The sequence below is a fragment of the Mobula birostris genome, chromosome 6, assembly GCF_030028105.1.
Source record: "Mobula birostris isolate sMobBir1 chromosome 6, sMobBir1.hap1, whole genome shotgun sequence".
NCBI lineage: Eukaryota > Metazoa > Chordata > Chondrichthyes > Myliobatiformes > Myliobatidae > Mobula > Mobula birostris.
Window position 1 is genome coordinate 155,648,767 of NC_092375.1, and position 26,999 is coordinate 155,675,765.

At 43.7% G+C, this 26,999-nt stretch overlaps 1 protein-coding gene across 1 annotated transcript in view; it reads left to right on the top strand.

Moving 5' to 3' along the window:
• The first annotated feature begins 5,889 nt into the window (after window positions 1-5,889).
• Window positions 5,890-26,999, top strand: part of LOC140199491 (nuclear envelope integral membrane protein 1-like) — a 37,715-nt gene continuing 16,605 nt past the window's right edge. The window contains exons 1-5 of the mRNA XM_072261679.1: window positions 5,890-6,030; window positions 12,085-12,188; window positions 15,912-16,146; window positions 22,703-22,775; window positions 23,236-23,326. Of these exons, the coding sequence (XP_072117780.1) occupies window positions 5,934-6,030; window positions 12,085-12,188; window positions 15,912-16,146; window positions 22,703-22,775; window positions 23,236-23,326 (600 nt within the window). The 5' untranslated portion in view covers window positions 5,890-5,933. The remainder of the gene's footprint in view (window positions 6,031-12,084; window positions 12,189-15,911; window positions 16,147-22,702; window positions 22,776-23,235; window positions 23,327-26,999) is intronic.

The window sequence follows — 26,999 nt, forward strand, 5'->3', positions numbered from 1 at the left end:
GGCGGGAGGCAGTGAGTGGAATAAAAGGGGCCTTTTCTGGTTGGCTGCCAATGATTAGAGGTGCTTCTCAGGAGTCAGTATTGGTACTGCTACTTTTCACATTGTTTGTCAATAATTTGGATAATGGAATTGATGGCTTTGTGGCAAAGTTTGCAGATGATATGAAGATAGGTGGAGGGGTAGGTAGTTCTGAGGTAGCAATGTGATTGCAGCAGAACTTAAGACAAATTGACAGATTTTTCCAAAAAAGTGGCGGATGGAATACAGTGTTGGGAAATGTATGATAATGTGTTTTGGTAAAAGGAACAATAATGCAGACTACTATCTAAACAGGGAGAAGGTTTGAACATCAGAAGTGCAGAGGCACCTAGGAGTCCTTGTACAAGACTCCCAGAAGGTTAATTTATAGGTTGAGTCTGTAGTAAAGAAGGCAAATGCAATGTTGATATTTATTTCAAGGAGAATGGCATTTAAAAGCCAGACAATAATGCTGAGGCTTTATAAGACACTAGTCAGGCCGCACTTGGAGTATTGTCAACAGTTTTGGGGCCCCATATCTCAGAAAGGATGTGCTGTCATTGGAGAGAGTCCAGAGGATGATTCCAGGAATGAAGGGGTTAACACATGAGGTGTGTTTGGCAGCTTTGGGCCTGTACTCACTGGAACTTAGAAGAATACGGGGGGTGGGGGTGGGGGGATCTCCTTGAAACCTACCGAAAGTTGAAAGGACCAGATAGGGTTGTTGTGGAGAGAATGTTTCCTATGGTGGCAGTATCCAGAACTAGAGGGCACTGCCTCAAAATTGAGGGGTGACCTTTTAGAACAGAGGAATTTTTTTAGCCAGAGGGTAGTGAATCTGTGGAATGCTTTGCTACAGACTGTGGTGGTGGCCAAGTACGTGGGTATATTTAAGGCAGAAGTTGATAATTTACTGATCAGTCAGGGCATCTATGACGAAAAGGCAGGTGTATGGGGTTGAGTGGGATCCAGGATCAGTCATGTTGGAATGGCGGAGCAGACTCGATGGGCTGAATGGCCTAATTCTGCTCCCATGTCTTATGGTCTTCTTTACAGAACCACATAGAGCACAAAGAGCTATCTGATATTCTCCTTAATTACTTCCCACCTGTTCATCAGGAAGACAAGGAGGCGCTGCTCATCTCTCCAACAGCATAGTTTCTTTAGTTCTGGACAACATTCAGGGATTCATGGTTGAGTTTGACTGAATACGCTACAGTTTATCACTGACTTCATCAAGGCCTCTGTGGATGAGTGTATGCCTTTGAGAACATATTGTTGGCAGAATCTGAGATTGTGACAAGGAAGAGTACAGAAGCAAGATAGATCAGCTGGTTGAGTGGTGACACAGAAACAACCTTGCACTCAATGTCAGTAAAACCAAAGAATGGATTGTGGACTTCAGGAAGGGGAAGTCGAGGGAACACACACCAGTCCTCATCGAGGGGTCAGAAGTGAAAAGGGTGAGCAGTTTCAAGTTCCTGGGTCTCAATGTCTCTACGGATCTATCCTGGACCCAACATTGATGCAATTACAAAGAAGGCGTCACAGTGGCTATAGTTCATTAGGAGCTTGAGGAGAATTGGTACGTCACCAAAGATACTTGCAAATTTCTACAGATGTACCGTGGAGAGCATTCGAATTGGTTGCATCCCATTTGATACAGATGGACCACTGCACAGGATCGGAAAAAGCTGCAGAAAGTTGTAAATTCAGACAGCTCCATCATGGGCACTAGCCTCCCCAGCACCCAACACACCTTTGAAAGGTGATGCCTCAAAAAGATAGCATCCATCATTAAGGACCCCTCATCACCCAGGGCTTGCTACCATGAAGGAGGTCGTACAGGAGCTTGAAGACACACATTCAATACTTCAGGATCAGTTTCTTTCCCTACATCTTTTGACCCATCCTTTTTTAAAAAGTGGCATGACATTTGCTGTCTTCTAATCCACTGGGACCTGCCCAGAGTCTAGAGAATTTTGGTAAATGATTACCAACGTATCTACTATAACCTCTGCCAATTCCCTCAGCACCCTGCATCCCATCAGGACCAGGGGACTTAACTACCTTCAGGCCCTCTAGTTTGCTCATCACTATCTCTTTAGTGACAGTGATTTTATCAAGGTCCTCACCTCCCACTTAATCCATAACATTATTCTTTGGCATATTAGACGTGCCCTCCACCAAGAAGACTGACACAAAATGGTCATTCAATGCCTCAGCCATTTCATTATCACCCAATTTCCCCTTCTCGTCTTCCAAGGGACCTATGTTGACTTTAGTCATCCTCTTCCGCTTTATATATTTATAAAAACTTTTCCTATCTGTTTTTATATTTTGTGCTAATTTACTTTCATACTCTATCTTCCCTTTCCTTATTTCTTCTTTAGTTGTTCTTTGCTGCTTTTTAAAGTTTTCCCAATCCTCCAGTCTCCCACTACTCCTTGCTACTTTGTACACGAGCTTTTAATTTGATGCTATCTTTTATTTCCTTAGTTATCCAAGGCTGGCTCTCCCGACACTTACTGTCCTTACTTTTGACTGGAATATACTTTTGTTGAGCACTGTGAAAAATCTCTCTGAAAGCATTCCACTGTTCCTCGACTGTCCTACTAAATAGCCGGTGCTCCCAATCCACATTAGCCAACTCCTCCCTCATCCTGTTGTAGTCTCCCTTGTTCAAGCATAATACACTAGTTCTAGATCTATTTCATCCTCCACCTGTATGCCAAATTCAATCATACTATGATCACTCTTTCCATGAGGATCCCTGACTACAAGATCGTTAATCTTATCTGTCTCATTGCAAAGGACTAGATCTAAGATAGCATTTTCTCTTGTAGGTTTACTAACATGATGCTCAAGAAAGCCATCACGGATGCATTCTATGAAGTCCTCCTCAAGACTTCCTTGACCAACCTGATTCACCCAATCTATGTGGAAGTTAAAATCTCCCATGACAACTGCCGTTCCGTTCTTACAAACCTCAGTTATTTCTTGGTTAATCGCCTCTGCCACTGCAATATTTTTATTAGGTGGCCTATAGACAACTCCCACCAGTGATTTTTTTCCCTTTACTATTCTTAATCTCTACCCAGATGGACTCAACATTTTGCTCCGTAGATCTTATATCGTTTCTCACAATCACCCTGATCTCATCCTTAATTAAGAGCGCCACCCCACCTCCTTTGCCTTCCTGCCTATCCTTCATTATTACCTGATACCTTTGGATATTTAATTCCCAGTCATCTCCACCTTGCAACCAGGTTTCGGTAATGGCCATTAAATCATATGCCTTGGTACTGATCTGTGCCACAAGTTCACTAACCTTGTTTCTAATACTACAGGCATTTAGATAAAGTACCCTTATACTTATTGTCCTTTTAGAATCTAGTGAGTTAAGCAATTTTTGCTTTTTACTTTTATGCACTCTTCTCTTACTTTTTTCTTCACTAACTCTAGCTTTGGTCTCTGTATCACTTCCCTCTTCTTTTCTGTGTGGGTTCCCATCCCCCTGCCATTTTCATTTAAAACCTCCCCAACAGCACTAGCAAACAATCTCCCTAGGACATTGATCCCAGCCCTGCCCAGATGTAGACCGTCCGGATGGTACTGGTCTCACCTCCCCCAGAAGCAGTTCCAATGCCCCAAGAATCTGAAACCCTCCCTCCTGCACTACTGCTCAAACCACATATTCATTGTAGCTATCCTGCCATTCCAACTCTGGCTAGCACGTGGCACCGGTAATAGTCCTGAGATTATTACCTTTGAGGTCTTACTCTTTATCTCTTAGCTCCCTAAATTCAGCTTGTAGGACCTCATCCTGCTTTCTTCCTATATTGTTAGTACCTATATGCACCACGACAGCTGGATGCTCACCCTCCCCTTTCAGAATGCCCTGCAGCCTCTCCGAGACATCTCTGACCCTTGCACCCAGGAGGCAACACACCATACGGGAGTCCCGTTTGTGGCCACAGAAACTCCTCTCTATTCCCCTTACCATGGAATCCCCTACCACAACAGCTGGTTTTCTTGCTCTAATGCCCAGCAGAGCCACCCATGGTGCCATGATCCTGGCTACTGCTGCCTTCACCTGATGAGCCATCTCCCCCAACAGACTCCAAAGCGGTATCTCTGCTTTGGAGGGAGATGATCGCAGGAGACTTCTGTACTACCTTCCTGCAACTACCCATTCTCTATCTTTCCTTAGATCCTTAAACTGTGGCGTGACCAACTCACATTTCCAATGTGTGCAAATTCCAAATGCGGCAGAGGAAATATCTAATTGAGTCTGAACCCGTGAACGTCAGTCCCCAATCCCCATATCCAGTAAATCCATTTTCCCAATCTCCATGGTGCTAAAACACTTTAAAAGTTATAACTGGATTACTTTATTCGGTGATAAGTCAAGCATGGTCAACAAATTCCAGGTCTTGATGGTGCTACTTCTGTCTCACTGCTGCCTGGAGAAAGAGCTCGTTGGCACCAGTATATTCAACACACAAAACTAATGGGAGTCTGAGAGAAGATAGAAGAGAGGGAGAAGGAGGGAAAATTGGGGAGAAAACACGGGGAGGGGCGGAGGAATATTTGTGGGGGTGAGAGGAGGTAACCGGACTGGGAAGGAGAGGGGACGGTAAAACCAGAGGGAGTTAGGGGAAGGAACTATTAGGGGCTGGGGAGAAATCAAGAGTACAGAAATATCAGTAAAGGCAATACAAAACTGATGGTGGGAAGAGTAATAAAGATAGGAGAGAGTGATGGTGGCGGGGGGGTGGCAGAGAGAGGGAGTGGCGGGAATGAGAGGGAGGACGCGGGGGAGGTGAGCAGGAGCGGGTGGGGGTGGAGGTGGGCAGGAGTGGGTGGCGGTGGAGGACGCGGGGGAGGTGAGGAGTGGGTGGGGGTGGAGGATGCGGGGGAGGTGAGGAGTGGGTGGGGAGGAGGTGAGCGGGTAGGGGTGGAGGACGCGGGGGAGGTGAGGAGTGGGTGGGGGTGGAGGACGCGGGGGAGGTGAGGAGTGGGTGGGGAGGAGGTGAGCGGGTAGGGGTGGAGGACGCGGGGGAGGTGAGGAGTGGGTGGGGAGGAGGTGAGCGGGTAGGGGTGGAGGACGCAGGGGAGGTGAGGAGTGGGTGGGGGTGGAGGACGCGGGGGAGGTGAGGAGTGGGTGGGGGTGGAGGACGCGGGGGAGGTGAGGAGTGGGTGGGGGTGGAGGACGCGGGGGAGGTGAGGAGTGGGTGGGGAGGAGAGGAGTGGGTGGGGGTGGAGGACGCGGGGGAGGTGAGGAGTGGGTGGGGGTGGAGGACGCGGGGGAGGTGAGGAGTGGGTGGGGAGGAGGACGCGGGGGAGGTGAGGAGTGGGTGGGGAGGAGGTGAGCGGGTAGGGGTGGAGGACGCGGGGGAGGTGAGGAGTGGGTGGGGAGGAGGTGAGCGGGGGAGGTGAGGAGTGGGTGGGGGTGGAGGACGCGGGGGAGGTGAGGAGTGGGTGGGGGTGGAGGACGCGGGGGAGGTGAGGAGTGGGTGGGGGTGGAGGACGCGGGGGAGGTGAGGAGTGGGTGGGGGTGGAGGACGCGGGGGAGGTGAGGAGTGGGTGGGGAGGAGGACGCGGGGGAGGTGAGGAGTGGGTGGGGAGGAGGTGAGCGGGTAGGGGTGGAGGACGCGGGGGAGGTGAGGAGTGGGTGGGGAGGAGGTGAGCGGGGGAGGTGAGGAGTGGGTGGGGGTGGAGGACGCGGGGGAGGTGAGGAGTGGGTGGGGAGGACGGAATTTGAAGAAGGGGAAGGGACAGGGAGATGGAATTAACGCGGAAGAGGAAGACCGGATCCCGCGAGTGCGTGCGGAAGCCGCGCACTTTTGGACGCAGAGCGCGAAGTTGAAGCGTGTCCGCTCTCGCTTTCTCTCCGTGTCACCGTGGACAAAATGCAGCGGCTCGGCAATATCCTTGCCGTGTTACTGTGTGCTGCCTTCGCCCACCAGCAGGCCGGCGCGGAAAAAGAAAGAGGCAAATTGATCCCAGGTAAATCCCGGTTTCACTGCCGCTCGAAGCTCTTTCCTGCTCCAGGACTGCATGACTTCTGCGCCTTGCAGACTGCACAGATCAGCGACTGATTCACTGCGAGCAGCAATTTCGTATAGACTGAGGACAGGAGAGCTGCAGCTGCTAACTACACACAAGTCATTTACAGTCCTCCAAAGCCCTGACATCCACGCAACGCAGCCAGTGTCCCCTCTCCAAATACCCTCCCTCTTCATGGCTGCGAATGCTGCACATCACAACTTCGCATAATCTGTTCCGCGTTCAATTATCTTTCTAGAGATTTTTATTGTTTTATATATTAGTGATTTTGAAAACATAGTTGCAGGAACTGAATTTAATCGAGCCTTTCACATTTTGACCTAGCACATTCCTATTACTATTTTCTCTTCTTTTATTCTGCATTTTCCAACGGCCTGTGTGATAGGAATATGCTGTAAACAGGCCCCTCTAAATGTAAGTTTCTTGCATATATTCCAGCACAAGCTGAGGTACTTAGTGTGATTTGTTTCTGCTTTTGCATAATGGGTGTTAGGCTTTTCTTAGTTAAGGTTGAAGGATTTTGCATGTTTTGCACTTCCAGGAAATAATTCTTTTGCCATTTTTGTATAATTGGCTACATCATTGGAGCGACTGGGCTTGTATACTCTGGAATTTAGAAGGCTGAGAGGGGATCTTATTGAAACACATAAGATTATTAAGGGATTGGACACGCTGGAGGCAGGAAGCATGTTCCCGCTGATGGGTGAGTCCAGGACCAGAGGCCACAGTTTAAGAATAAGGGGTAGGCCATTTAGAACGGAGTCGAGGAAAAACTTTTTCACCCAGGGAGTGGTGGATATATAGAATGCTCTGCCCCAGAAGGCTGTGGAGGCCAGGTCTCTGGATACTTTCAAGAAAGAGATGGATAGAGCTCTTAAAGATAGTAGAATCAAAGGTTATGGGGATAAGGCAGGAACAGGATACTGATTGTGGATGATCAGCGATGATGACAGTGAATGGCGGTGCTGGCTGGAAGGGCCGAATGGCCTACTCCTGCACCTGTTGTCTATTGTCATCATAGTTTAAAATTTGTACTTCTTGCTTTAGATTCCCATCAATTTATTTTTGCATATGTTTGATCTGTGATTCTGTAGGCATGGGAGTACAATTACAGATGCTTCCAGTTCAATCCTTTGATGTTCACTTTCTGTAGTCAGATAATTGTTGATCGAAGTGCAAAAGAAAGCAGTGCATTTAGGAGTGGAGAAAATATAAAACTAGTTCATTTATTTTTACATTTAATAAAGTTCAGACAATATTTATCGGGTAGGAATTGGCCAGGCCTAAAAAAAATCTCTCCATAGTTCAGCATTGTTCTTATTACTGTACTTAAAGACAACACAGGATGGGAAGACAATTGCTACATTGATTCTGAAGCTGGGGTGATAATATTGCAACATTTGCAGACATTTAGTGAGACTGTACATAACCTGAGTGTTTGATGGTCAGAAAAGTGGAAACAATTCTTTATGTAGTTGATTACAATGTTCAAAATAATATCATGATGCTTTTCAGGTTATTGAAAGTTTTCATTTCTACTGCAGAAAACATAAGCACAAGAATTTCGGCAAATGCGGGAAGTCTTGAACAATACACATACAAAATGCTGGAGTAACTCAGAATGTCAGGCATCCTCTATAGAAGGGAATGAACAGTCAATGTTTCAGGCGGAGGCCCTTCATCAGGACTGGAAATGAAGGGGATAGAAGCCAGAATAAGGAGGTGGGGAGGAAAAGAATAGTTTTACTATTTTCTAAGTATAGGCCCTGTTGTTGTTCGTCCTTCGTAGTCGAAGATGACCATGGCTTCAAAGTCAAATGGGAGATTGGTGGCTGTGGGTCCGGAGGTGACTGATGAGACCAATCCGGGCCCTGAAGGCTCGCCCACATGTGGGACACAAGTGGGTGGGTGCTGTCGTGGCAGTGGATGCTGCTCGGGCCTTGCGCACAGCACGCTTTCGTTGTGCCTCGATGATGCGCCTGACTTCAGCTGCACGGGCTCCTGCGGTGATCTTGCTGCGCCAAGCTGGACGGTCGAGGGCAAGCATCTCCCATGTGTTGATGTCGACACCCAGGCCTTTGAGGGACGCTTTGAGGCAGTCTTTGTAACGTTTCTTCTGCCCCCTGACTGAGCGCTTGCCCTGACACAGTTCTCCGTACAGCAGCTGCTTAGGCAATCGGCTGTCTGGCATTCTGACCACATGTCCAGCCCACCTGGCTTGGGCTTTCAGCAGGAGGGTAGACGCTGCAGAGCCCAGCTCGTTCCAGGATTTCCGTGTCGGGGACTTTGTCCTGCCACCTGATGTGGGGGAGTCTGTGGAGACAGCTCAGGTGAAAGTGGTTGAGCTGTTTGGCGTGTCTGCTGTAGACAGTCCAGGCCTCGCTGGCGTAAAGGAGGGTGGTAAGGACCACTGCACAGTAGACCTTCAGCTTGGTGGTAAGGCTGAGTCCTCTCCGCTCCCAGACGTTCTCACGGAGTCTCCCAAAGGCGGCGCTGGCTTTGGCAATCCTGTTGTTGACCTCAGTGTCTATATTCACTGCGCGAGAGAGTATGCTGCCTAGGTAGGTGAAGTTGTCGACTGCCTGGAGGTTCTGGCCCTTCACCATGATGCGCGGCTCCTGGTATGGCTTTCCTGGGGCAGGCTGGTACATAACTTCGGTCTTTTTGGTGCTGATAGTGAGTCTGAAGTTGTCGCAGGCTTGTGAGAAGCAGTCCATTTCACGCTGCATCTCCTGCTCTGTGCTGGCGTTGAGTGTGCAGTCATCAGCAAACAAGAAGTCTCTGATGACAGTCTCTCGCACCTTTGTAACTGCCTGCAGGCGCCTAAGGTTGAACAGCCTGCCGTCAGTCCTGTACCTGACGTGGATTCCTTCTTCGTAGTTACGGAAGGCATCTGTCGGCATGGCAGAGAATACCATACTGAACAGAGTCGGGGCAAGAACGCAGCCTTGTTTGACGCCATTTGTCACTGGGAAGGCCTCCAACTCGTCGCCGTCATCCAGAACTTTCACCATCATACCGTCGTGGAACTGCCGGACGATTGTGATGAACTTGCTGGGGCAGCCAAACTTCTCCATGATCTTCCACAAGCCTTCTCTGCTGACTGTATCGAAAGCCTTGGTTAGATCGACAAGGGTCACGAAGAGGTCGCTGTGTTGCTCCTGGCATTTTTCCTGGAGTTGGCGCGCAGCAAAAATTATGTCCGCGGTCCCACATTCAGCACGGAAGCTGCACTGGCTTTCTGGGAGCAGACCTTGCTCAAGATGTTGGAGATGTTACATGGGTTCTGAATACCTAAATTATGGACATCCCTTACATAAAATGAGCTGCCATAAATATTAATAAATTCAAACAAAACTAGTCTTGGAAAAATCTGCTTGCATGAAATCTCCCCAGGGTTATAAGGCACCATTGCCTCTTCAGAACATAGGTTACCAGTTATATGTGAGAGGCCACTTGAGAGTTGCTCTGTAAACTGTACAATAATATTGCAGAAACACTTTCAGTACGCTGGATGAACTCAGCAGGTCGTGCAGCATCAGTTAGAAACGACGAGTCGACGTTTCGGGTGGGAACCCTTCATCAGGACTGAAGAATGAAAGATGGGGAAGGATTTGAAAAATCCTTGTAGCTTCAGTTGAAAGACCAGTAATTTGAAAGACAAAGGGGTGGGGAGGGGAAGCATTGACATCATAGCCCTGAAAACAATGGGCAGTAGAAGAAGGAGGCGGAACCATGAGGGAGCTGGGGGAGGGGATAGAGTGAAATAGGGATAGAGGAAGGGAGGGGGAGGGAATTACCGGAAGTTGGAGAATTCTGTGTTCATACCAAGGGGCTGGAGACTACCTAGACGGTATATGAGGTGTTGCTCCTCCAGCCTGAGTTTAGCCTCATCATGGCAGTAGAGGAGGCCATGTTGGGACATATCTGAATGGAAATGGGAAGCAGAGTTGGAGTGGGTGGCTACCGGGAGATCCTGGCTGTTGTGGCGGACGGAGTGGAGGTGCTCGACGAAGCGGTCCCCCAATCTGCGTCGGGTGCTCCCGGTGCGGCCTCCTCTACGTCGGTGAAACTCGACGCAGATTGGGGGATCGCTTCGTCGAGCACCTCCACTCCATTCGCCACAACAGACAGGATCTCCCAGTAGCCACCCACTTCAACTCTGCTTCCCATTCCCATTCAGATATGCCCATACATGGCCTCCTCTACTGCCATGATGAGGCTAAACTCAGGTTGGAGCAGCAACACCTCATATACCGTCTAGGTAGTCTCCAGCCCCTTGGTATGAACATAGAATTCTCCAACTTCCGCTAATTCCCTCCCCCTCCCTTCCTCTATCCCTATTTCACTCTACCCCCTCCCCCAGCTCCCTCATGGTTACGCCTCCTTCTTCTACTACCCATTGTTTTCAGGGCTATGACGTCAATGCTTCCCCTCCCCCACCCCTTTGCCTTTCAAATTACTGGTCTTTCAACTGAAGCTACAAGCATTCTTCAAATCCTTCCCCATCTTTCATTCTTCAGTCCTGACGAAGAGTTCCGGCCCGAAACGTCGACTCATCGTTTCTAACTGATGCTGCACGACCTGCTGAGTTCATCCAGCGTACTGAAAGTGTTTCTGCTTTGATCACAGCATCTGCAGATTATTTTGTGTTTACAATAATATTGCAATCAGAAATGTTAAATTGCATGACACTTCAGACCCATTGAAACCATGAAGACAATAAATGTTCTCCTCAATTGACCCTCATCAATAACATTCATTTGAAATACTGTGGAGTTATTGTGTGATTTGGTGTATTTTCCAAATGATGGATAAAATAGTCTTGTAAACATGGAACCTATTTGTAACTGGGGATGGCCCATTTGAAGATCGAAGGACCTATATGATTCTTGACAGATTTCTGTTCTGCAGACTAATATGGAGTATTTTTAGGTAGGAGAAAGTAATACTCTTTAAGTAGACATTGGGAATGTTTTTGAGGCTGATCTCCCAGTATGCAGTTTTGGAAGGCTTGAAATCCATTGGTGGGTACCACCCCCATTACGTGCTCTGTTGAACCCAGGAAACTGAAAATCATTCCATTCAGAAGTGTGGGTAGTACCAATTGCTTAGTTGGTATAAAACATTGTTGGGTTATAATTAAGGAAGAATAAGAATGGTGGCCAATGGAATCAAGCCAGGGCTTTTGAATATTATTTGGTTGTGCAAGCTTGTCAAGCAGAAAATAAAAGAAATTTAGACTTCTTTTCTCTTTGGATGATTTGGAGGATTTGAAAAAAAGAAATTATGAAAATCAGACAAGAACTGCAGATACTAAAAACCTTGAATGAAAGCAGGAAAAGCTGTAAAATAAGGCCTGCAAGGCAATACTTATCTGCAGGAAGAACAATTGAGGTTAAGCTTCAAGTCAGAGGCCATTTGTCAGAATTGAGAAAGAGAAAAGAGTTGTAGTTTTAAGCTGTAGAAAAGGAGAGATAGTAGACAGGGCAAAGAGATTATCTGTGATGGGTTTAGGCCAGCGTTGTTATGTGGATGGGTTGGCAATGAGGTAATTAGGGGTGACAAGTAGTGTGATATGATGCAAATAGCAGGGCAGGGTATGCTAATGGAGAGGGAGAAAAATACAAGCCAGTGTCACATGTGAATATTTAACTAATATTTTTCTCTCTTTCCTGTTTTCTGCTGAAGGGTCTTCATTCTGAAATGTTAACTCCTTTACTCTTTCCACAGATGCTGCCTGATCTGCTGAGTATTCAGAGAATTTTCTGCTTTTGAGTGACTAAAATTAAGCTTTGCTCAGTAGGACTAAACTTATAAGTGTGTACATTTGAACATTAATCCAAGATCTCATCAAGAGTGGCCTTAACATTTTATATGTGCTCAAAAAGGAATGGAGGAATATAATGGCACAGTATTTCAATTTTAATTTTGTTGCTTATCGTTGAAGATTTATCAGGAATATATAATATTTCATTATGTCTTCCTTTGCAGTAATAGTAAATGAAGGACATGCATATTCTGCCAATAAAATGGAGCTCTTTTGTTATGAATTTACTCAAAAGCCTACGCTCACTGATTATTGGTCTGCTGTGGAGGTAAGATATAATATGATTTTCAACACAGAAAGACTGGAATAAACCTGATCAATTCATTTTCACTTAAAGGGAAAGCATTTTGTACTTTGGATGTTTTGTTCAAATAAGTTACAGAATTATTTGTTCATGATGATTCAACAAAAATAAACAGGTAGATAGATGGACAGGCAGGAAATGGGAATTAGCGTTAGAAGCTGATATAGTTAAAACTTTTAATGGAAGATTCGGGATTTGAATTTATTTATCATGTGTATAGCAAAATATACAGTTAAAATGTGTCGTTTGTGAACAACCGAGGATGTACTGGGGGCTGTCCAAATGTGTCACTACCCATTCTGGCACAAACATAGCATGCCCACAATCCCATCAGATCAACACAGAACACAACAAACAACAAAAGATTGAATGACATCCCTGCTGGCATTCTTGGGACAGCTAAACATCTCACCTTTTGAGTCTGCATATTGTTAGTTCCCACTGCAGAGATCCAATCACAATGTTTAGACTTGCACTTCCATGCAATGTGAAAGAATACAACACTATTATGGTTCCGGACAAGATTTAGATTCTCCATCTCCCTTAAACTCAAAGCACTTTCTACTTTATTGTCACCAAACAATTGATACTAGAAGGTACAATCATCACAGCGATACTTGATTCTGCGCTTCCCACTCCCTAGATTACAAATCAATAGTAAATATTAAAAAATTTAAATTATAAATCATAAATAGAAAAATAGAAAAATGGAAAGTAAGTTAGTGCAAAAAAACCGAGAAGCAGGTCCAGATACTTGGAGGATACAGCCCAGATCCGGGTCAGGATCTGTCCAGCAGTCTCATCACAGTTGGAAAGAAGCTGTTCCCAAATCTGGCCATACTGGAAATATGCAGTGAGTAAGGCAGATCGTTGGGGAGAGAAAAGAGATTAACATTTTGAATTGATGACTTTTCTTCGGAAATATGACAGCAGCTCTGTCTCATTGTCAAATTGAAGTAAAATATCTTACTCTTCAAAGAAAAAAAACAGGGAAATTAATTTGTTCTGCCTAATATTGTATTCTTTAACCTTTTGTCCTGCAATGTAACCAGAAGACATGGGAGCAGAATTAGACCATTTGGCCCATCGAGTATATTCCACCATTCAATCATGACTGATCTATCATCCTCCTCAACCCCATTCTCCTACCTTCTCCCCTTAACCTTTCACACCCTTGCTAACCAAGAATCTGTCAACCTCTGTTTTAAATATAATGAACTAGCTTCCACAGCCATCTGTGGCAATGAATTGCACAGATTCATCAACCTATGGCTAAAGAAATGCATCATCTTTGGTCTAAAGTGTGTCCTGGTATTCTGAGGCTGCGCCCTCTGGTCCTAGACTCCCCCACCAAGGAAATATCCTCTCCATGTCTATTTTATCCTTTAAGTAATCAATGAGTTTCAATGAAGATCCCCCCTCATTCTTCTAAACTCTAGTAAGTACAGGCTCAGAGCCACAAATGCTCCTCATACATTAACCCTTTCATTCCTGGGATCATCCTTGTGAACCTCCTCTGGTCCCTCTCCAATGCTAGCACATCCTTTCTTAGGTAAGGGGCCCAAAACTGCTCACAATACCTCAATTTTGTTCTAACCAATGCCTTATAAAGCCTCAGCATGACATCCTTTCTTTTATATTCTAGTATTCTCAAAATGAATGCTAATATTGCATTTGCCTTGCTTGCCACCAACTTAATCCGCAAGTTAACCTTCAGGGAATCCTGTGTGTGGACTCCCAAGTAATTTTACACCTCTGATTTCTGAATTTTATCCCCATTTATAAAATAGCCACTCCTTTATTCCTTCTACCAAAGCGCATGATCATACACTTCCCTATGCCTTATTCCATCTGCCTCTTCTTTGCCCATACTCCTAATATAAGTCCTTCTGCAGACTGGCTGTTTCCTCAACAGTACATGTTCCTCCACCTATCTTGGTATCCACTTGTATACCAACTGCCCCACCCTCTGCCCTATCACTCTGGTTCCCATCCCCCGGCCAAATTAGCTTAAATCCTCCCGAATAGTTGTAGAAAATCTACCCACAAGGATATTGGTCCTCTTCGTTTTCAGGTATAACCCATCCTTTTTGTACAGGTCGTACCGTTCCCAGAAGAGATCCCAATGATCCAGAAATCTGTAACTGTCTCTGGCACCAATTCTTTAGCCACTCATTCATCTGCCAAATCATCCTGTTCTTGCCCTCACTGGAATGTGGCACAGAAGGCAATCTAGAATTTATTTCCCTTGATGTCCTGTGGCCATAATTGGCAAGGCCAGTATTTAATAACTATCTCTAATTACTCCTGAGAAGATGGAGTTGAACAACAACAATCCATCCAATGCAAATACTTGCATGTGTTGTTGGGATAAAAACGTTCCAGAAATTAAAACCAGTCTCAAAGAACCAATACTACTTGTTTAGATTGCCTCACTTGTTATCACTTGGCATTTCAATCACATAATGCATCCAGCACAAATCAAGATTTCCTGAAGCCAGTGTTTCCTAGGATACTTAAGCAGAATGCAGCTGTGGAACCAGTATTCAATTCTGGTTCCAAACATAGTTAAAGCTATGAGGTATTTCTGATTAATAAATGTCTTAGAACTTTCCCGTAGTTTCTGAAAAGTAGACTGTTGTAAGATTTTTAAGTAGTGACTTTAAATGGCTTAGAAGATAGAAGAGTGAATTTCTGATATTGTAATGGAGCTCATAAATTTAAGAATGATTTATTTTTCATTAGAAACATAGAAAACCTACTGCACAAAGCTGTGCCAAACATGTCCTCACCTTAGAAAGTACCTAGGGTTACCCAAGCCCTCTATTTTCCTAAGCTCCAGGAGTCTCTAAAAAGACCCTATTGTATCCGCCTCCACCACCGTCGCCGGCAGCCCATTCCACTCTCTGTGTGAAAAAACTTACCCCTGATATCTCCTCTGTACCTACTTCCAAGCACCTTAAAAATGAGCCCTCTTGTGCTAGTTATTTTAGCCCTGGGAAGAAGCCCTTGACTATCCACACAATCAATGCCTCAAAATTCCTATGTATATCTTAACAACAGGACACTGGTTTAATCATGGGAATCTAATACGGGAAATATTTCATTTGCTGATCAATGCATCAAATGGAATTTCAGGTAGACAAAATAAGTATGCTGGAGCTACGTAGTTAAGAGCAGCTGAATATTTAATAGTAAAGTATTGTAGTTCAGATTTGGCTGATTCGGACATACAAACAAGACCTTCCTTAGAGTCACAATATAATTATATTGTGACCATGGCAGCAGTTGCAATTCTGGGAAATATTCAGAACAGTAACCACATTTTGAAAGAATGTTGTTGGGTTTGAACCTCCTAAGGTTGTAAATGGTGCAAACTAACTGCATGTTGAATTGTTCATTCACCATTTCCTACTTTCATGGACTTGCTGTATGCTTCAAACACAAACAAAAGTAAAAATTTTCATTGAAATGACTAAAGATACCTTGAAGATTTGTTTTGAAAATTCAAGACTGGACATGGTTGATCATTTCAGTCTTTTTGTTTATTCTTAGACATGCAAAAATTAGTTATATTTGATTATTTTCATTCAGCATTGTGATAAGTGTTAGTAGAATGTTTCACTTTGGGAGAGGGAAGCTCCAGAAACATTTGGCCTCTCAACTATTTTGTTTTCTGTTTTATAGATTAAAATCCACTGTTCGAAGCCATTGCACCTTACATATCCTGCAGCAGAAAACTTTTCTAATAGATCTGAAACTCTGTTAGACTTCATTGTGCACTTCTACAATGCCGCATCATCGGCAGGGAGACTGGCTTCAGAATTCAACATAAGTGTTGAACGCTTTGATAGAAAGACTTGTTTCAAAATAAACCCAGTGAATTCTCATTCAACGTATGGCATTATTGTAACAAAGCAATGTAAGTTCAAAAAATTACTCACCTCTCGCTTATTCTGTTTTCAATGTTGTGTGTCATTCTTCCATATGTTTAAAACTTCTTTTGAAAAGTAATAAAACTGTGGGGGCTGAACCCAGAAGAACTCAGTGTTCCATGCAGCATCTGTGGAGGCAAAGGGATTTTTATTGAGTCAAGATCATGTGCCAGGACTGAGAATGTGGAGAAGAGTTTGCTAATACAAGGAAGAGGTATAAACAAGAGAAAATCTGCAGATGCTGGAAATCAAAACAATATGCACAAAATGCTAGAGGAACTCAGCAGGTCTGGCAGCATCTATGGAAAATAGTAAATGGTTGATGTTTTGGGCTGAAACTTTTCAGCAGGACTGGGAAAAGAGGGTGGGGAAGGGGAGGAAGAAGTAAAAGGTGGCAGGAGATAGGTGAAACTGGGAAAGGGGGAAGGGGTGAAGTAAAGAGCTGGGAAGTTGATTGGTGAAAAAGATAAAGGGCTGGAGAAGGGAGAATCTGATAGGAGAGCGTAGAAAACCACAGAAGAAAGGGAAGGGAGAGGAGTACAGAGGGAGGTGATGGGTAAGTAAGGGATAAAGGTGAGAGGTGGAAATGGGAATGGTGAAGTGGGGGGGGGGCAATTGCCAGAAATTCATGAAATCAATGTTCATGCCATCAGGTTGGAAGAGCAACAACTTACATTCGATCTGGGTAGCGTCCAACCTGATGACATGAACATTGATTTCTCAAACTTCAAGGAAGTGGTATGATAGGTGGAAGCAGCTGAAGAAGGGGGTGAAGGGCACATGGAGCCAGGTAATGAATCAAGGTAACTGGGGTGAGGGAGGGGGATACTGATAAATGTGATCAAAAGGGATGAGGAACCTTGGTGGACCTACTGCCTTTCCCCTCCTTTTAGTTTGATTCATTACAGTTCTCCACCTGGCTCAATCTTTTTCTCATCCCCATACATGTTTCTTTTCTCTTGGCTTATCTTTCCTATCCCCTCCCCATCTGGTATTATAAGGGCATAATCTCTCCAACATCTGGTTCCACTTATCACCTTCCAGACCCTGTCTCTAACTTCCTTCTCCTCTTTCCTTACCCTGTTCCATCTGCACCCCAATTTGATTTTTCTTTTCCATATATTTCTATCTATCTCCTGCCAGCCTCAGTCACAAAAAGCTCCCTCCCACTCACTTGGTAACATGCCCCTCATCCCCCACCTCCTCTGTTTCCGCCCATAATCGACTGACCTCTGCGTCAGCACCCCCCCCCCACTTCATCACACGGGCCATCTTCCCTCTACCCTCTCAGTCCCGTTGGAGGGAATCGACTCAAAGCATTCACTTGTGCCTCCACAGATACTGCTTGACCTGTTAAAATCCTTGAGCAGTTGGTTTTTGCTCTGGATTGGGTCAAATGGAAATGCTGGAGGAAATCAAGCAGCTAGGTAGCATCTGTGAAACAAGCAACCAATGAGTGTTTCAGGTCAAGGAACTTTCAAAAGTGAGAAAAACAAGTTAGTCTATATTATAGAGAAGGCAGGGAGAGTAACTGAAGGGCCAAAGAGGGTGTATGTAATTGTGGATGATGTAGCCACTGAATGGGCAGTTCAGTTCCTTTGTCTGTTTAATGTGTTACGTATCTTGTGATGTCTGGGTAATGTTCTGTAGCCTGGCCAACTAGGTTGTGCTGAGGAGGACAGAATGTACAAATGGATGAAAAAGGAGACAGGAATGGCAAGTGCAAATAGCCAGTCTTGGTGCAAGCAGAAAGACCAAGTTATCTGAAGTTGACCAGTCCTTGTGCCTGGATGAAAAATGAGGTGTTGTTCCTCAAGCTTTGTTTGGGTCTTATTGTAACAGCGCTGGCAGCCTCAGCAAGAGATTGGATGTAAATTCAAAATGGCAAAAAGCAGAAGCTCAGGGTCATTCATCTGGACTGAATTCAGGTATACAGCAAAATGATCACCCAATCGGTGTTTGGTTTCTCTGATTATAGAGGAGGCCACATAGTGAACATCAAATATAGGAGACCGGATGAGAAGAAATGCAACTGTATCACTGTATTGCTTGGTTTGATTATTGAAGTCCCTGGATGGTAGGAATGGAAAAGGTGAATGGATAGATTAGAATCAAGTTTATTATTACTGACCTGTTGTGAAATGTGTTGATTTGTGGCAACAGTACAGTGCAAGGCATAAAAACAGAAAAATTACTATATACCTGTACTGTATTACAATAATAATTAGAATAGGTTACATCTCTGGTTGTAATGGTGATGCTGTGAGGCAGGAAATGTTGGGTGGGGATGGAAAATGGGCATTTGAGTCATGAAGTCCCTGCTTGCAAACTACAGACGGGTTGAAAGAGAAAGGTGTAACTCATAGTGGGATTGTGTCAGAACTACTGAAGATTGCAAAGGATAATATGCTGAATGCAAAGGGTGATGGGGCAGAGGGTGCATACTGGGGGATTCTCTTTGGTTTGTCCGGGGGGGGGGGGAAGAACAGGTAAGAGCAGCTTAATGGGGAATGCAAGAAAAGCAGGAGAAACCTCCATCCCCTATTGCAGAAGAGAAGCTATGTTTCAGGAAGAAGAATAACATTCCGAGGCATCAGAGCTGAAGGTCTCATCAATGGATAAAATGCAAAAGGGATAAAGAAACTGTAGGAAAAGCAATAGTGTCCTTGTAGGAGGTAGGGTGAGAGAATATGTAGTTAAAGATGCAATGGGCGTCTGGTGTTGTAAAAAGTGTTCGGAGTTAGTCTATCTCCTGAAGTGGGTAAATGTGAAAGTAGAGAAAAAGTTGGCAGCAAAAGTATTAAAATCTCAGTTCTGTATCACTAGGATATGACAATAATGCAGTCGTCAATGCATGAGAGAAATAGTTGCAGTTGTTGGTTCCATACAAGCTTGTTATAAGGTTTGTTCTGGATATCCAACAAAAAGGCAGGCACGGGTAGGGTCCATGTGAGTTCCCATTGCTACGCCTTTAATCTGTACAATCTTAAGGGAAGATGTTGGGTGCAAGGATAAGTTCCATCACTTGGTGGAGGGAAACTAGCTGGTCCTCCATTTAAGCTAGAATGGAGGCTCTCAGCACTTCCTGATAAGGAATGGAGGTACAAAGGGATTGAACATCCATGGCCAAGATGAACCAGTTGGGACTGGAGAATTGGAAGTTGTCAAAATGGCAGAGGGCAATTTACCTTTATTCCAAATACTCCAAGGGTTATTTAGAATAACCTGCTTCCTCCCTGAATTCTGATACAGGGTTTTGGAACTGAAACATTAATTGGTTTCTCTTCCCACCACTGTTTCCTGACTGGCTGAGTTATTCTAGCATTTCTATTCTGGCTCCAAACTTTATCTTTGATTAACATTGTACAATTGGCCAAGATGAATTTGGGAGGAGTTATTTACTGAGAATTTTTACTGTTAACATTTCATCTTTTTCTTTACTACAACTGAGCATATGATTTCTCATCATGCAGACTAAAATAATTAAGTGTTGCAAAAATGAATAACTATAAGGCATTACCCTCCCATCAAAGGCACAAAATTACCCACCCACCCCAACCCACTTTGTTGATTTTTTTTGTATTGCTGTCACAATTTGCAAAAGAAGTCTAGAGCTAAGCAAAATAAAGCTCTGACAGTTGGCTCCCTCAGGACTTTCACAATTATCGCAACAGCCAGCTTTTCCAAAGACTGGATATTATTCCTAATAATTCACCAACACATTTTAATTCACTTTTTTCACGGTAGTGTTGTAGTGTGACATGGTAGTATGTTAAATTTTCCAGGGAACCAGGGGGATTTAAAGTGATTGCTAGAAATAAGCATGATTTTCGAGGGAGTATTGGAATGGACCCCAGTGGGTTTGAATGAAGCCTCAGGATGAGGCCCATTGAGCTTAAGAGGACTGTCGGAAACTGTGCCCTGATGAATTGAAAAGGAGTGCTGGAAATGAGACTGTGGTGAGCTTAAAAGCAGACTGGGAAACAGTACTTGTAGAATGAGATGTCAGGCCATATGAATTTCTGAACAGTAGGATATCAGATAATCAGTTTTTGTTTTAAAATGTAGTATCTTTAGGACACCATTTGCATGCATACCACATAATAGAACTGGATGTCTGTTTTTAATGTCATGACTAATTCTTACTGCTTCTATGAATGTAGTTGTAATGTATAATGCTAATGTTGTCTGAGTTTAGAGATATTAATTAGAGCAGCTTTAATGCAATTGAGTTTTCTTTCTGATCTTTAACAATGCAACCTAATTCTCATTAGCCTGTTCTTCAAAATACTGCCTTCTGTGACTTGCAATGTTTTCAGAATTATCAGTTTGTTGCTATGCATTTACTGCAATACCAGAGAAGATGGTCACATTTTCCTTTGTGAATATAATGGCAGGCTACAATGGAAGCTGTATTTTACTGTTCAATGCTTATACAGTACAGAATCCTTATTTTGTATGCTGTAAAACGATATGAAGTATAAGAACATCATAAAGATTATGTATAGGTGTCAGCATTGGATTTAGGTGCTCCCACAAGTCTATAAGTTCAAATTTCTAACAACTCAGTAACCTTGCTAAAGCTCATTCAGTTAGAATTATTATCCGACGTAAGGAATGCTTTATTCAAATTGCAGAATTTATACTGAGAATTTTAGTGTATTGACAACATGCACGAAATGCTGGAGCAGCTGAGCAGGACAGGCAGTATCTATGGACAAGCGTACAGTCACGTTTCGGGCTGAGACCCTTTAGCAGGACTCAGGATGTTGCCATAAGCAAAGTATTTTTAAAATAAGAAAGCTTACTAATGCCCTAGTTGTGGCTTATAACATTGAAGTACAGCTTGCTCACATTCCAGAAATAGCCTGATGCATTAACTTGTCCCCTTTTGGCCCCACCCCTCCTCCCTCCCATCCCCCTCTGCTCCCCTCCCCCTCTCCTCCTCCCCTCATCCCCCTCCCCTCCTCCCCCCTCCATCTTACCATATAGGCAGAATAGACAAAGGAGAGAAAGTGGATGTTGTTTATTTGGATTTTCAGAAGGCCCTTGACAAGGTGCCGCAAATGAGGCTGCCATGGTGTTATGGCAGTGGTGCCAGAATGGATGGAAGATTGGCTGACTGGCAGGAGGCGAGGAGTGGGAGTAAAGAGGAGCCTTTTCTGATTGGCTGCCATTGACTACTGGTGTGCAATAGGGTTTGGTGTTGGGACCACTTCTTTTCACGTTGTATGTCAATGATTTGGTTGAAGGAATTGATGAATTTGTTGCCATGTTTGTGGGTGGAAGGGCCGGTAGTGTTGAAGATGCAGAATGGGCAAGGAAGTGGCAGATTGAATATTATGTAGGGAAGTGTATGGTCATGCAATTTTGCAGAAGGAATAAAGGCATGGACTATTTTGTAAATGGGGAGAAAATTCAAAACTCAGAGGTGCATACGACCTTAGGAGTGCTTGGGCAGGATTTCCTAAAGGTTAAGTTGCAGGCTGAGTCAGTGATAAGGAAGGTAGATGCATTTCTAGAGGACTAGAATACAAAAGCAAGGATGTAATACTAAGGTTTTGTTAGGCATTAGTCAGACCTCACTTGGAATATTGTGAGCACATTAGGTTCCTTATCTAAGAAAGGGTTAGATGGCATTGGAGAGAATCCAGAGGACGTTCTCAAGAATGATCTCAGAAATGAAAGAGTTATCATATGATGAGCATTTGATGGCTCTGGGCATCGACTCACTGGAGCTTAAAAGAATGGGGAGTGGTGAAGGAAGCAGTGGAATCTCATTACAACCTGTCGAATATTGAAAAGTCAGGGTGGAGTGGATGTGGATAGGATTTTCCAATGGGGGGAGTCTAAGACCAGAGGGCACAGCCTCAGAATTGTGGGACGTCCATTTAGAACAGAGATGAGGAAAAATTTCTTCAGCTAGAGGTTGGTGAATCTATAGAATTTTTTTGCCACAGATGGCTGTGCATGCCAAGTCATTGGGTGTATTTAAGATGGAGATTGATAGGTTCTTGATTAATCAGGGCATCAAAGGTTATGGGGAGAAGGCAAGCAAATGGGGTTTTGAGCAATAATAAATCAGCCATAATGAAATGGTAGAGCAGACTTGATGGGCCAAATGGCCTAATTCTGCTCCTAGGTCTTATAGTCTTATGTGGATCAAATTATGTTTTTCAAGAAAAAAATCAGTTTTATGTTCACTTATAATTTAATACAATTTGACAGAAGTCTGAGGAATGTACTGGTGCTACCGTTGTTGCATTTGTATCTCTATGCATCCATCAGATTTTCCTCAGTTCCCATCCAAGTCTAGTATCAATTTCATCGTCCCTCCCACCCCCCAACCACCCAACCTCTGTTCCAGAGTTCCTTAAGATATAAAAAGAGCATTGTAACTCTAATGGGAGAAATGGAAAAAGTAGTATTGTATTGGGTTAACTCCACAAAGGTTGAGAGTCATTGTCAGCTGCACTTATATTTAAAGGGAGATAACTATGTATAACAATTTGATTTCATTGTTATTTAAAATGTTTGTTACAGCATTTGCACCAAATCTGTTTATTCTGTTTGTGACTGGAATTATCCTGTTCGTTTTTGCAAGACCCATTAGCAGGTATTGTAATTGTAACTGTATCTGCGTTGTTTCATACTCAAGTATAATCTTTATGCAGCATAAAAACCTGCACAGTTTATTGAATTAATCACTTTAATTTATTCTGATTCAAATTCCATGTTACAAAAATTAAGATGGAAGCTAAAACAAAAATGATATTTCTAATATAATTACCGTATGCATTTTGCAAATCCCAGAACATGAGCAAATAAGAAGCTCAGAGCCAATTTAACATGCATTTTAAAACAACTTAAGATTTTTTTGATATTGCCTATTGCTCTCTGTAACTATTTTATAGTCTTACAGTGACGGCAAATATTTAATTATTTTATGCATTACAAAATTGGAGTAAAGTTTTCCTTTTGTATTAAGTAATTTGTTATGATATAAATAGTTTTACAATTTATAGCACATGGCTACTGTTTCTGACAATGATGATGTCATCTCCCACCTCTTGCAGGAGTGAACTGTTTTATTACTGTGGTGGAGTTGCTTTAGGAATCTTTGCAGTGTTAGTCCTTATCGTCCTGGTTTGTAGAAGGTGGATGCAAGTAAGGAATATTTTTTATTTTTAAGAACAGTGGATTTGTGTTAATTGGGACACACTGGAGCCAGTACATTTTGGCCCAATTAAGCGGCTGCCCCAATTAGCCAAAGTTTCAAAGAAGTAGTTAAAAAGGTATTAAAAAAAGGACAAACTATCATTTAACTGAGTAGCAAATTAAATATTTAAATGGAATACAGAACAAATTAGAACACGACTAATATTATTTACTGGTGGTTGTCTGTTGTATTCGACAATGACAGGAAACCCGTGCAGGAGAGTTTTAAAGTGGAAAAGAGTTGCACTGGGCAGCTACACTGTCTTGTCCTCGGAAGTCTGGGTCCAGTGATACGAGTACATATCACAACTGGGGTCTTCCTTGGTTGCAATGGATGACCATGATTTCTGTGCCTCGTCATGCCTTTCGCTCTCTACAGAGTGTTGCAGAACCGCCTTCCCGGCCATTGGATCTCATCCACCCTGTCTGCCAGAGCTGACTTTGCGTGCTGGGACAGGCATGACCCTAACTGAGACTCGCCAGCTACCTAGTTTAGCCCGCCTGTTGAAGTGGTGTACCAGGGTGTGGCCATTGTCACATGCAGACAGCTATTTGGAGCCACAGGTGAGAGATGAGTGTCTGGTATCGACATTCAAGATGATTGTTGATACCTTCAACATCTTTGTAGCTCCTATCTTGTTGAAATAGTGAAATTGTTTCATTCTCATTCCTGGCTGTTTCAGGCATTTCCAAGCCTGAATACTTGAAACTTCAGTGAGCAAAACCATTCTGAATTGTCTTAGTGCTTATTGCTTGCCAAAGTTAGTTACAAAAATAGCAGCTTTTTGAACACAAACACACGGAACTGATGCTATTTTAAAACTGTTTGCTCTAAGCACGGTGTAGTGTCCAATTGTCGCACAAGTGCATGTGACCAATGCTAGTTAAGAAGTGTTTGGCAATAGTCTCTTGTCCCAATTAAACTAAGGAAATCCCGGCTATTTTCTTGTTTAGTTTTTTGTTTTTTAAGCGTTGTCCCATATAAGCAGCTTCCCCAATTAACTGGAAACCACTGTATTTGAGTTTTGAATATAAATGATAATAGTATTCAAATTGCATCATTTGCTTATACTTGGTGTATTTCTTCCTGTAAGTATTATTTTTCTCATGTTATCGGTAAATGAAATAGAAGCTGGACAGGGTCAATATGCATTCAGTAAGATACAGGTGCCCCCGCTTTTCGAACGTTCGCTTTACGAAACCTTGCTGTTACGAAAGACCTACATTAGTTACCTGTTTTCGCTAACAGAAGGTGTTTCCACTGTTATGAAAAAAAGCAGCGCGCGATAAAAAGCAGTGCACGCCCCGAGCAGCCAAGCTCCTCCCCTGAAACGGCATTCTAGCCAGCATTGCTTAAACACGTGCCTGTGAGCAGCCATTAGCAAGGTGAGTTCTAAGGTATTGGAAAAGCCTGAAAGAGCTCATAAGGGTGTTACACTTAGCGTAAAACTAGACATAATTATGCGTTTCGATCGTGGTGAACCAAGTAAGGACAAAGTGAGTTTGGCTTGTGGAAGTTGACGAAGATGATGTTGAAGAGGTTTTGGCATCCCATGACCAAGTACTGATAGATGAAGAGCTGATACAATTAGAAGAGGAAAGGATAACAATCGAAACCGAATGCAGTAGCGAACGGACCGAAAGTGAAGTCGTCCAGGAACTGAACGTGAAGAAGATGACCTGCCTCCCTGATGGAAACAGACAACGATGAGATGACACCCCAGTGTCCCACCACCCCAACCCCCGGGCCGTGGACCGATACATTGCCGCAGAAAATGCAGCGGTAGCCGGGACGCACCCAGCACATCTTTAAGAAAAAAGCCGAAATAAACAAGCTAATTAATTAGGTGCCGTCTGGCACGTAAATGTCAGCCCAGATCAGAGGTGATTGCTGATTGTGTCGCCTCTGATCTGGGCCGACATATATGTGCTGGGCAGCACCTAATTAATTAGCTTGTTTATTTCAGCTTTTTTCTGAAAGATGTGCTGGGTGCATCCCGGCTACCACTGCGTTCTTCGCGGATCGGTATCGGTAGGCGGACTGGAGGTTGGGGACCACTGCACCATCCCAACCTCCGACGACTCAGCCTAACACGCCATCATCAGTGTGCTTGGTGCTGTCTTCCCGATTCCCGTAAGTGATATTACACAGTACATACGTTATTTCTACTTTATATAGGCTGTGTATTTTTATGCGTTATTTGGTATGATTTGGCAGTTTCATAGCTTAAAGGTTACTGGAGAGAGTGTTTCTGCCGAGAGCGCTTGCGTGAGATTTTCGCTACGGAGAACAGTGAGGCAATGATTGTGGAAAAGTACTGTATTTCTACTTTATATAGGCTGTGTATTTATCATATCATTCCTGCTTTTACTATATGTTACTGTTATTTTAGGTTTTATGTGTTATTTGACATGATTTGATAGGTTATTTTTTGGGTCTGTGATCACTCACAAATTTTCCCCATATAAATAAATGGTAATTGCTTCTTCGCTTTACGACATTCTGGCTTATGAACCGTTTCCTCACAGTTGCCTCACAGGTGGATAGGGTAGTTAAGAAAGCTTATGGGGTGTTAGCTTTCATAAGTCGAGGGATAGAGTTTAAGAGTCGCGATGTAATGATGCAGCTCTATAAAACTCTGGTTAGGCCACACTTGGAGTATTGTGTCCAGTTCTGGTCACCTCACTATAGGAAAGATGTGGAAGCATTGGAAAGGGTACAGAGGAGATTTACCAGGATGCTGCCTGGTTTAGAAAGTATGCATTATGATCAGAGATTAAGGGAGCTAGGGTTTTACTCTTTGGAGAGAAGGAGGATGAGAGGAGACATGATAGAGGTGTACAAGATAATAAGAGGAATAGATAGAGTGGATAGCCAGCGCCTCTTCCCCAGGGCACCACTGCTCAATAGAAGAGGACATGGCTTTAAGGTAAGGGGTGGGAAGTTCAAGGGGGATATTAGAGGAAGGTGTTTTACTCAGAGAGTGGTTGGTGCGTGGAATGCACTGCCTGAGTCAGTGGTGGAGGCAGATACACTAGTGAAGTTTAAGAGACTACTAGACAGGTATATGGAGGAATCTAAGGTGGGAGCTTATATGGGAGGCAGGGTTTGAGGGTCGGCACAACATTGTGGGCCGAAGGGCCTGTACTGTGCTGTACTATTCTATGTTCTATGTTCATAGGAACGCTGTATCTTCGGATGGTGGGGGAAACATGTAATGGCAAAATTTATACACCATACCTTTTGGCATGGTAATATTGTGTTGGAATTACCAGACTAATAATCAGAAGTCCTGGACTAATACTACAGAAAAATGAGTTTAAATCTTGCTTTAGCAGCTAAGTAATTGTGAATAAAACTAAAAACTCCATAGTGACGGCAATACGATTGCCAGATTGTTTGGAAAAACTCCACACTGGGATGGACGCTAATGATGGCCTCTGAAGTGGCCACTTGCTATTGAAGCGAAATAAGGATAATACTGGGTAGACCACCCAAGACAGATACTATAGATGGCTGGGGAATCTTGAGATATCAGATTAAAGCAAAGAAGTGGCAATGAGGTGATGTTCAGTCCTGATCTTAAAAAATAGCCTACCACTGCTGTCCTTACAATGTGCT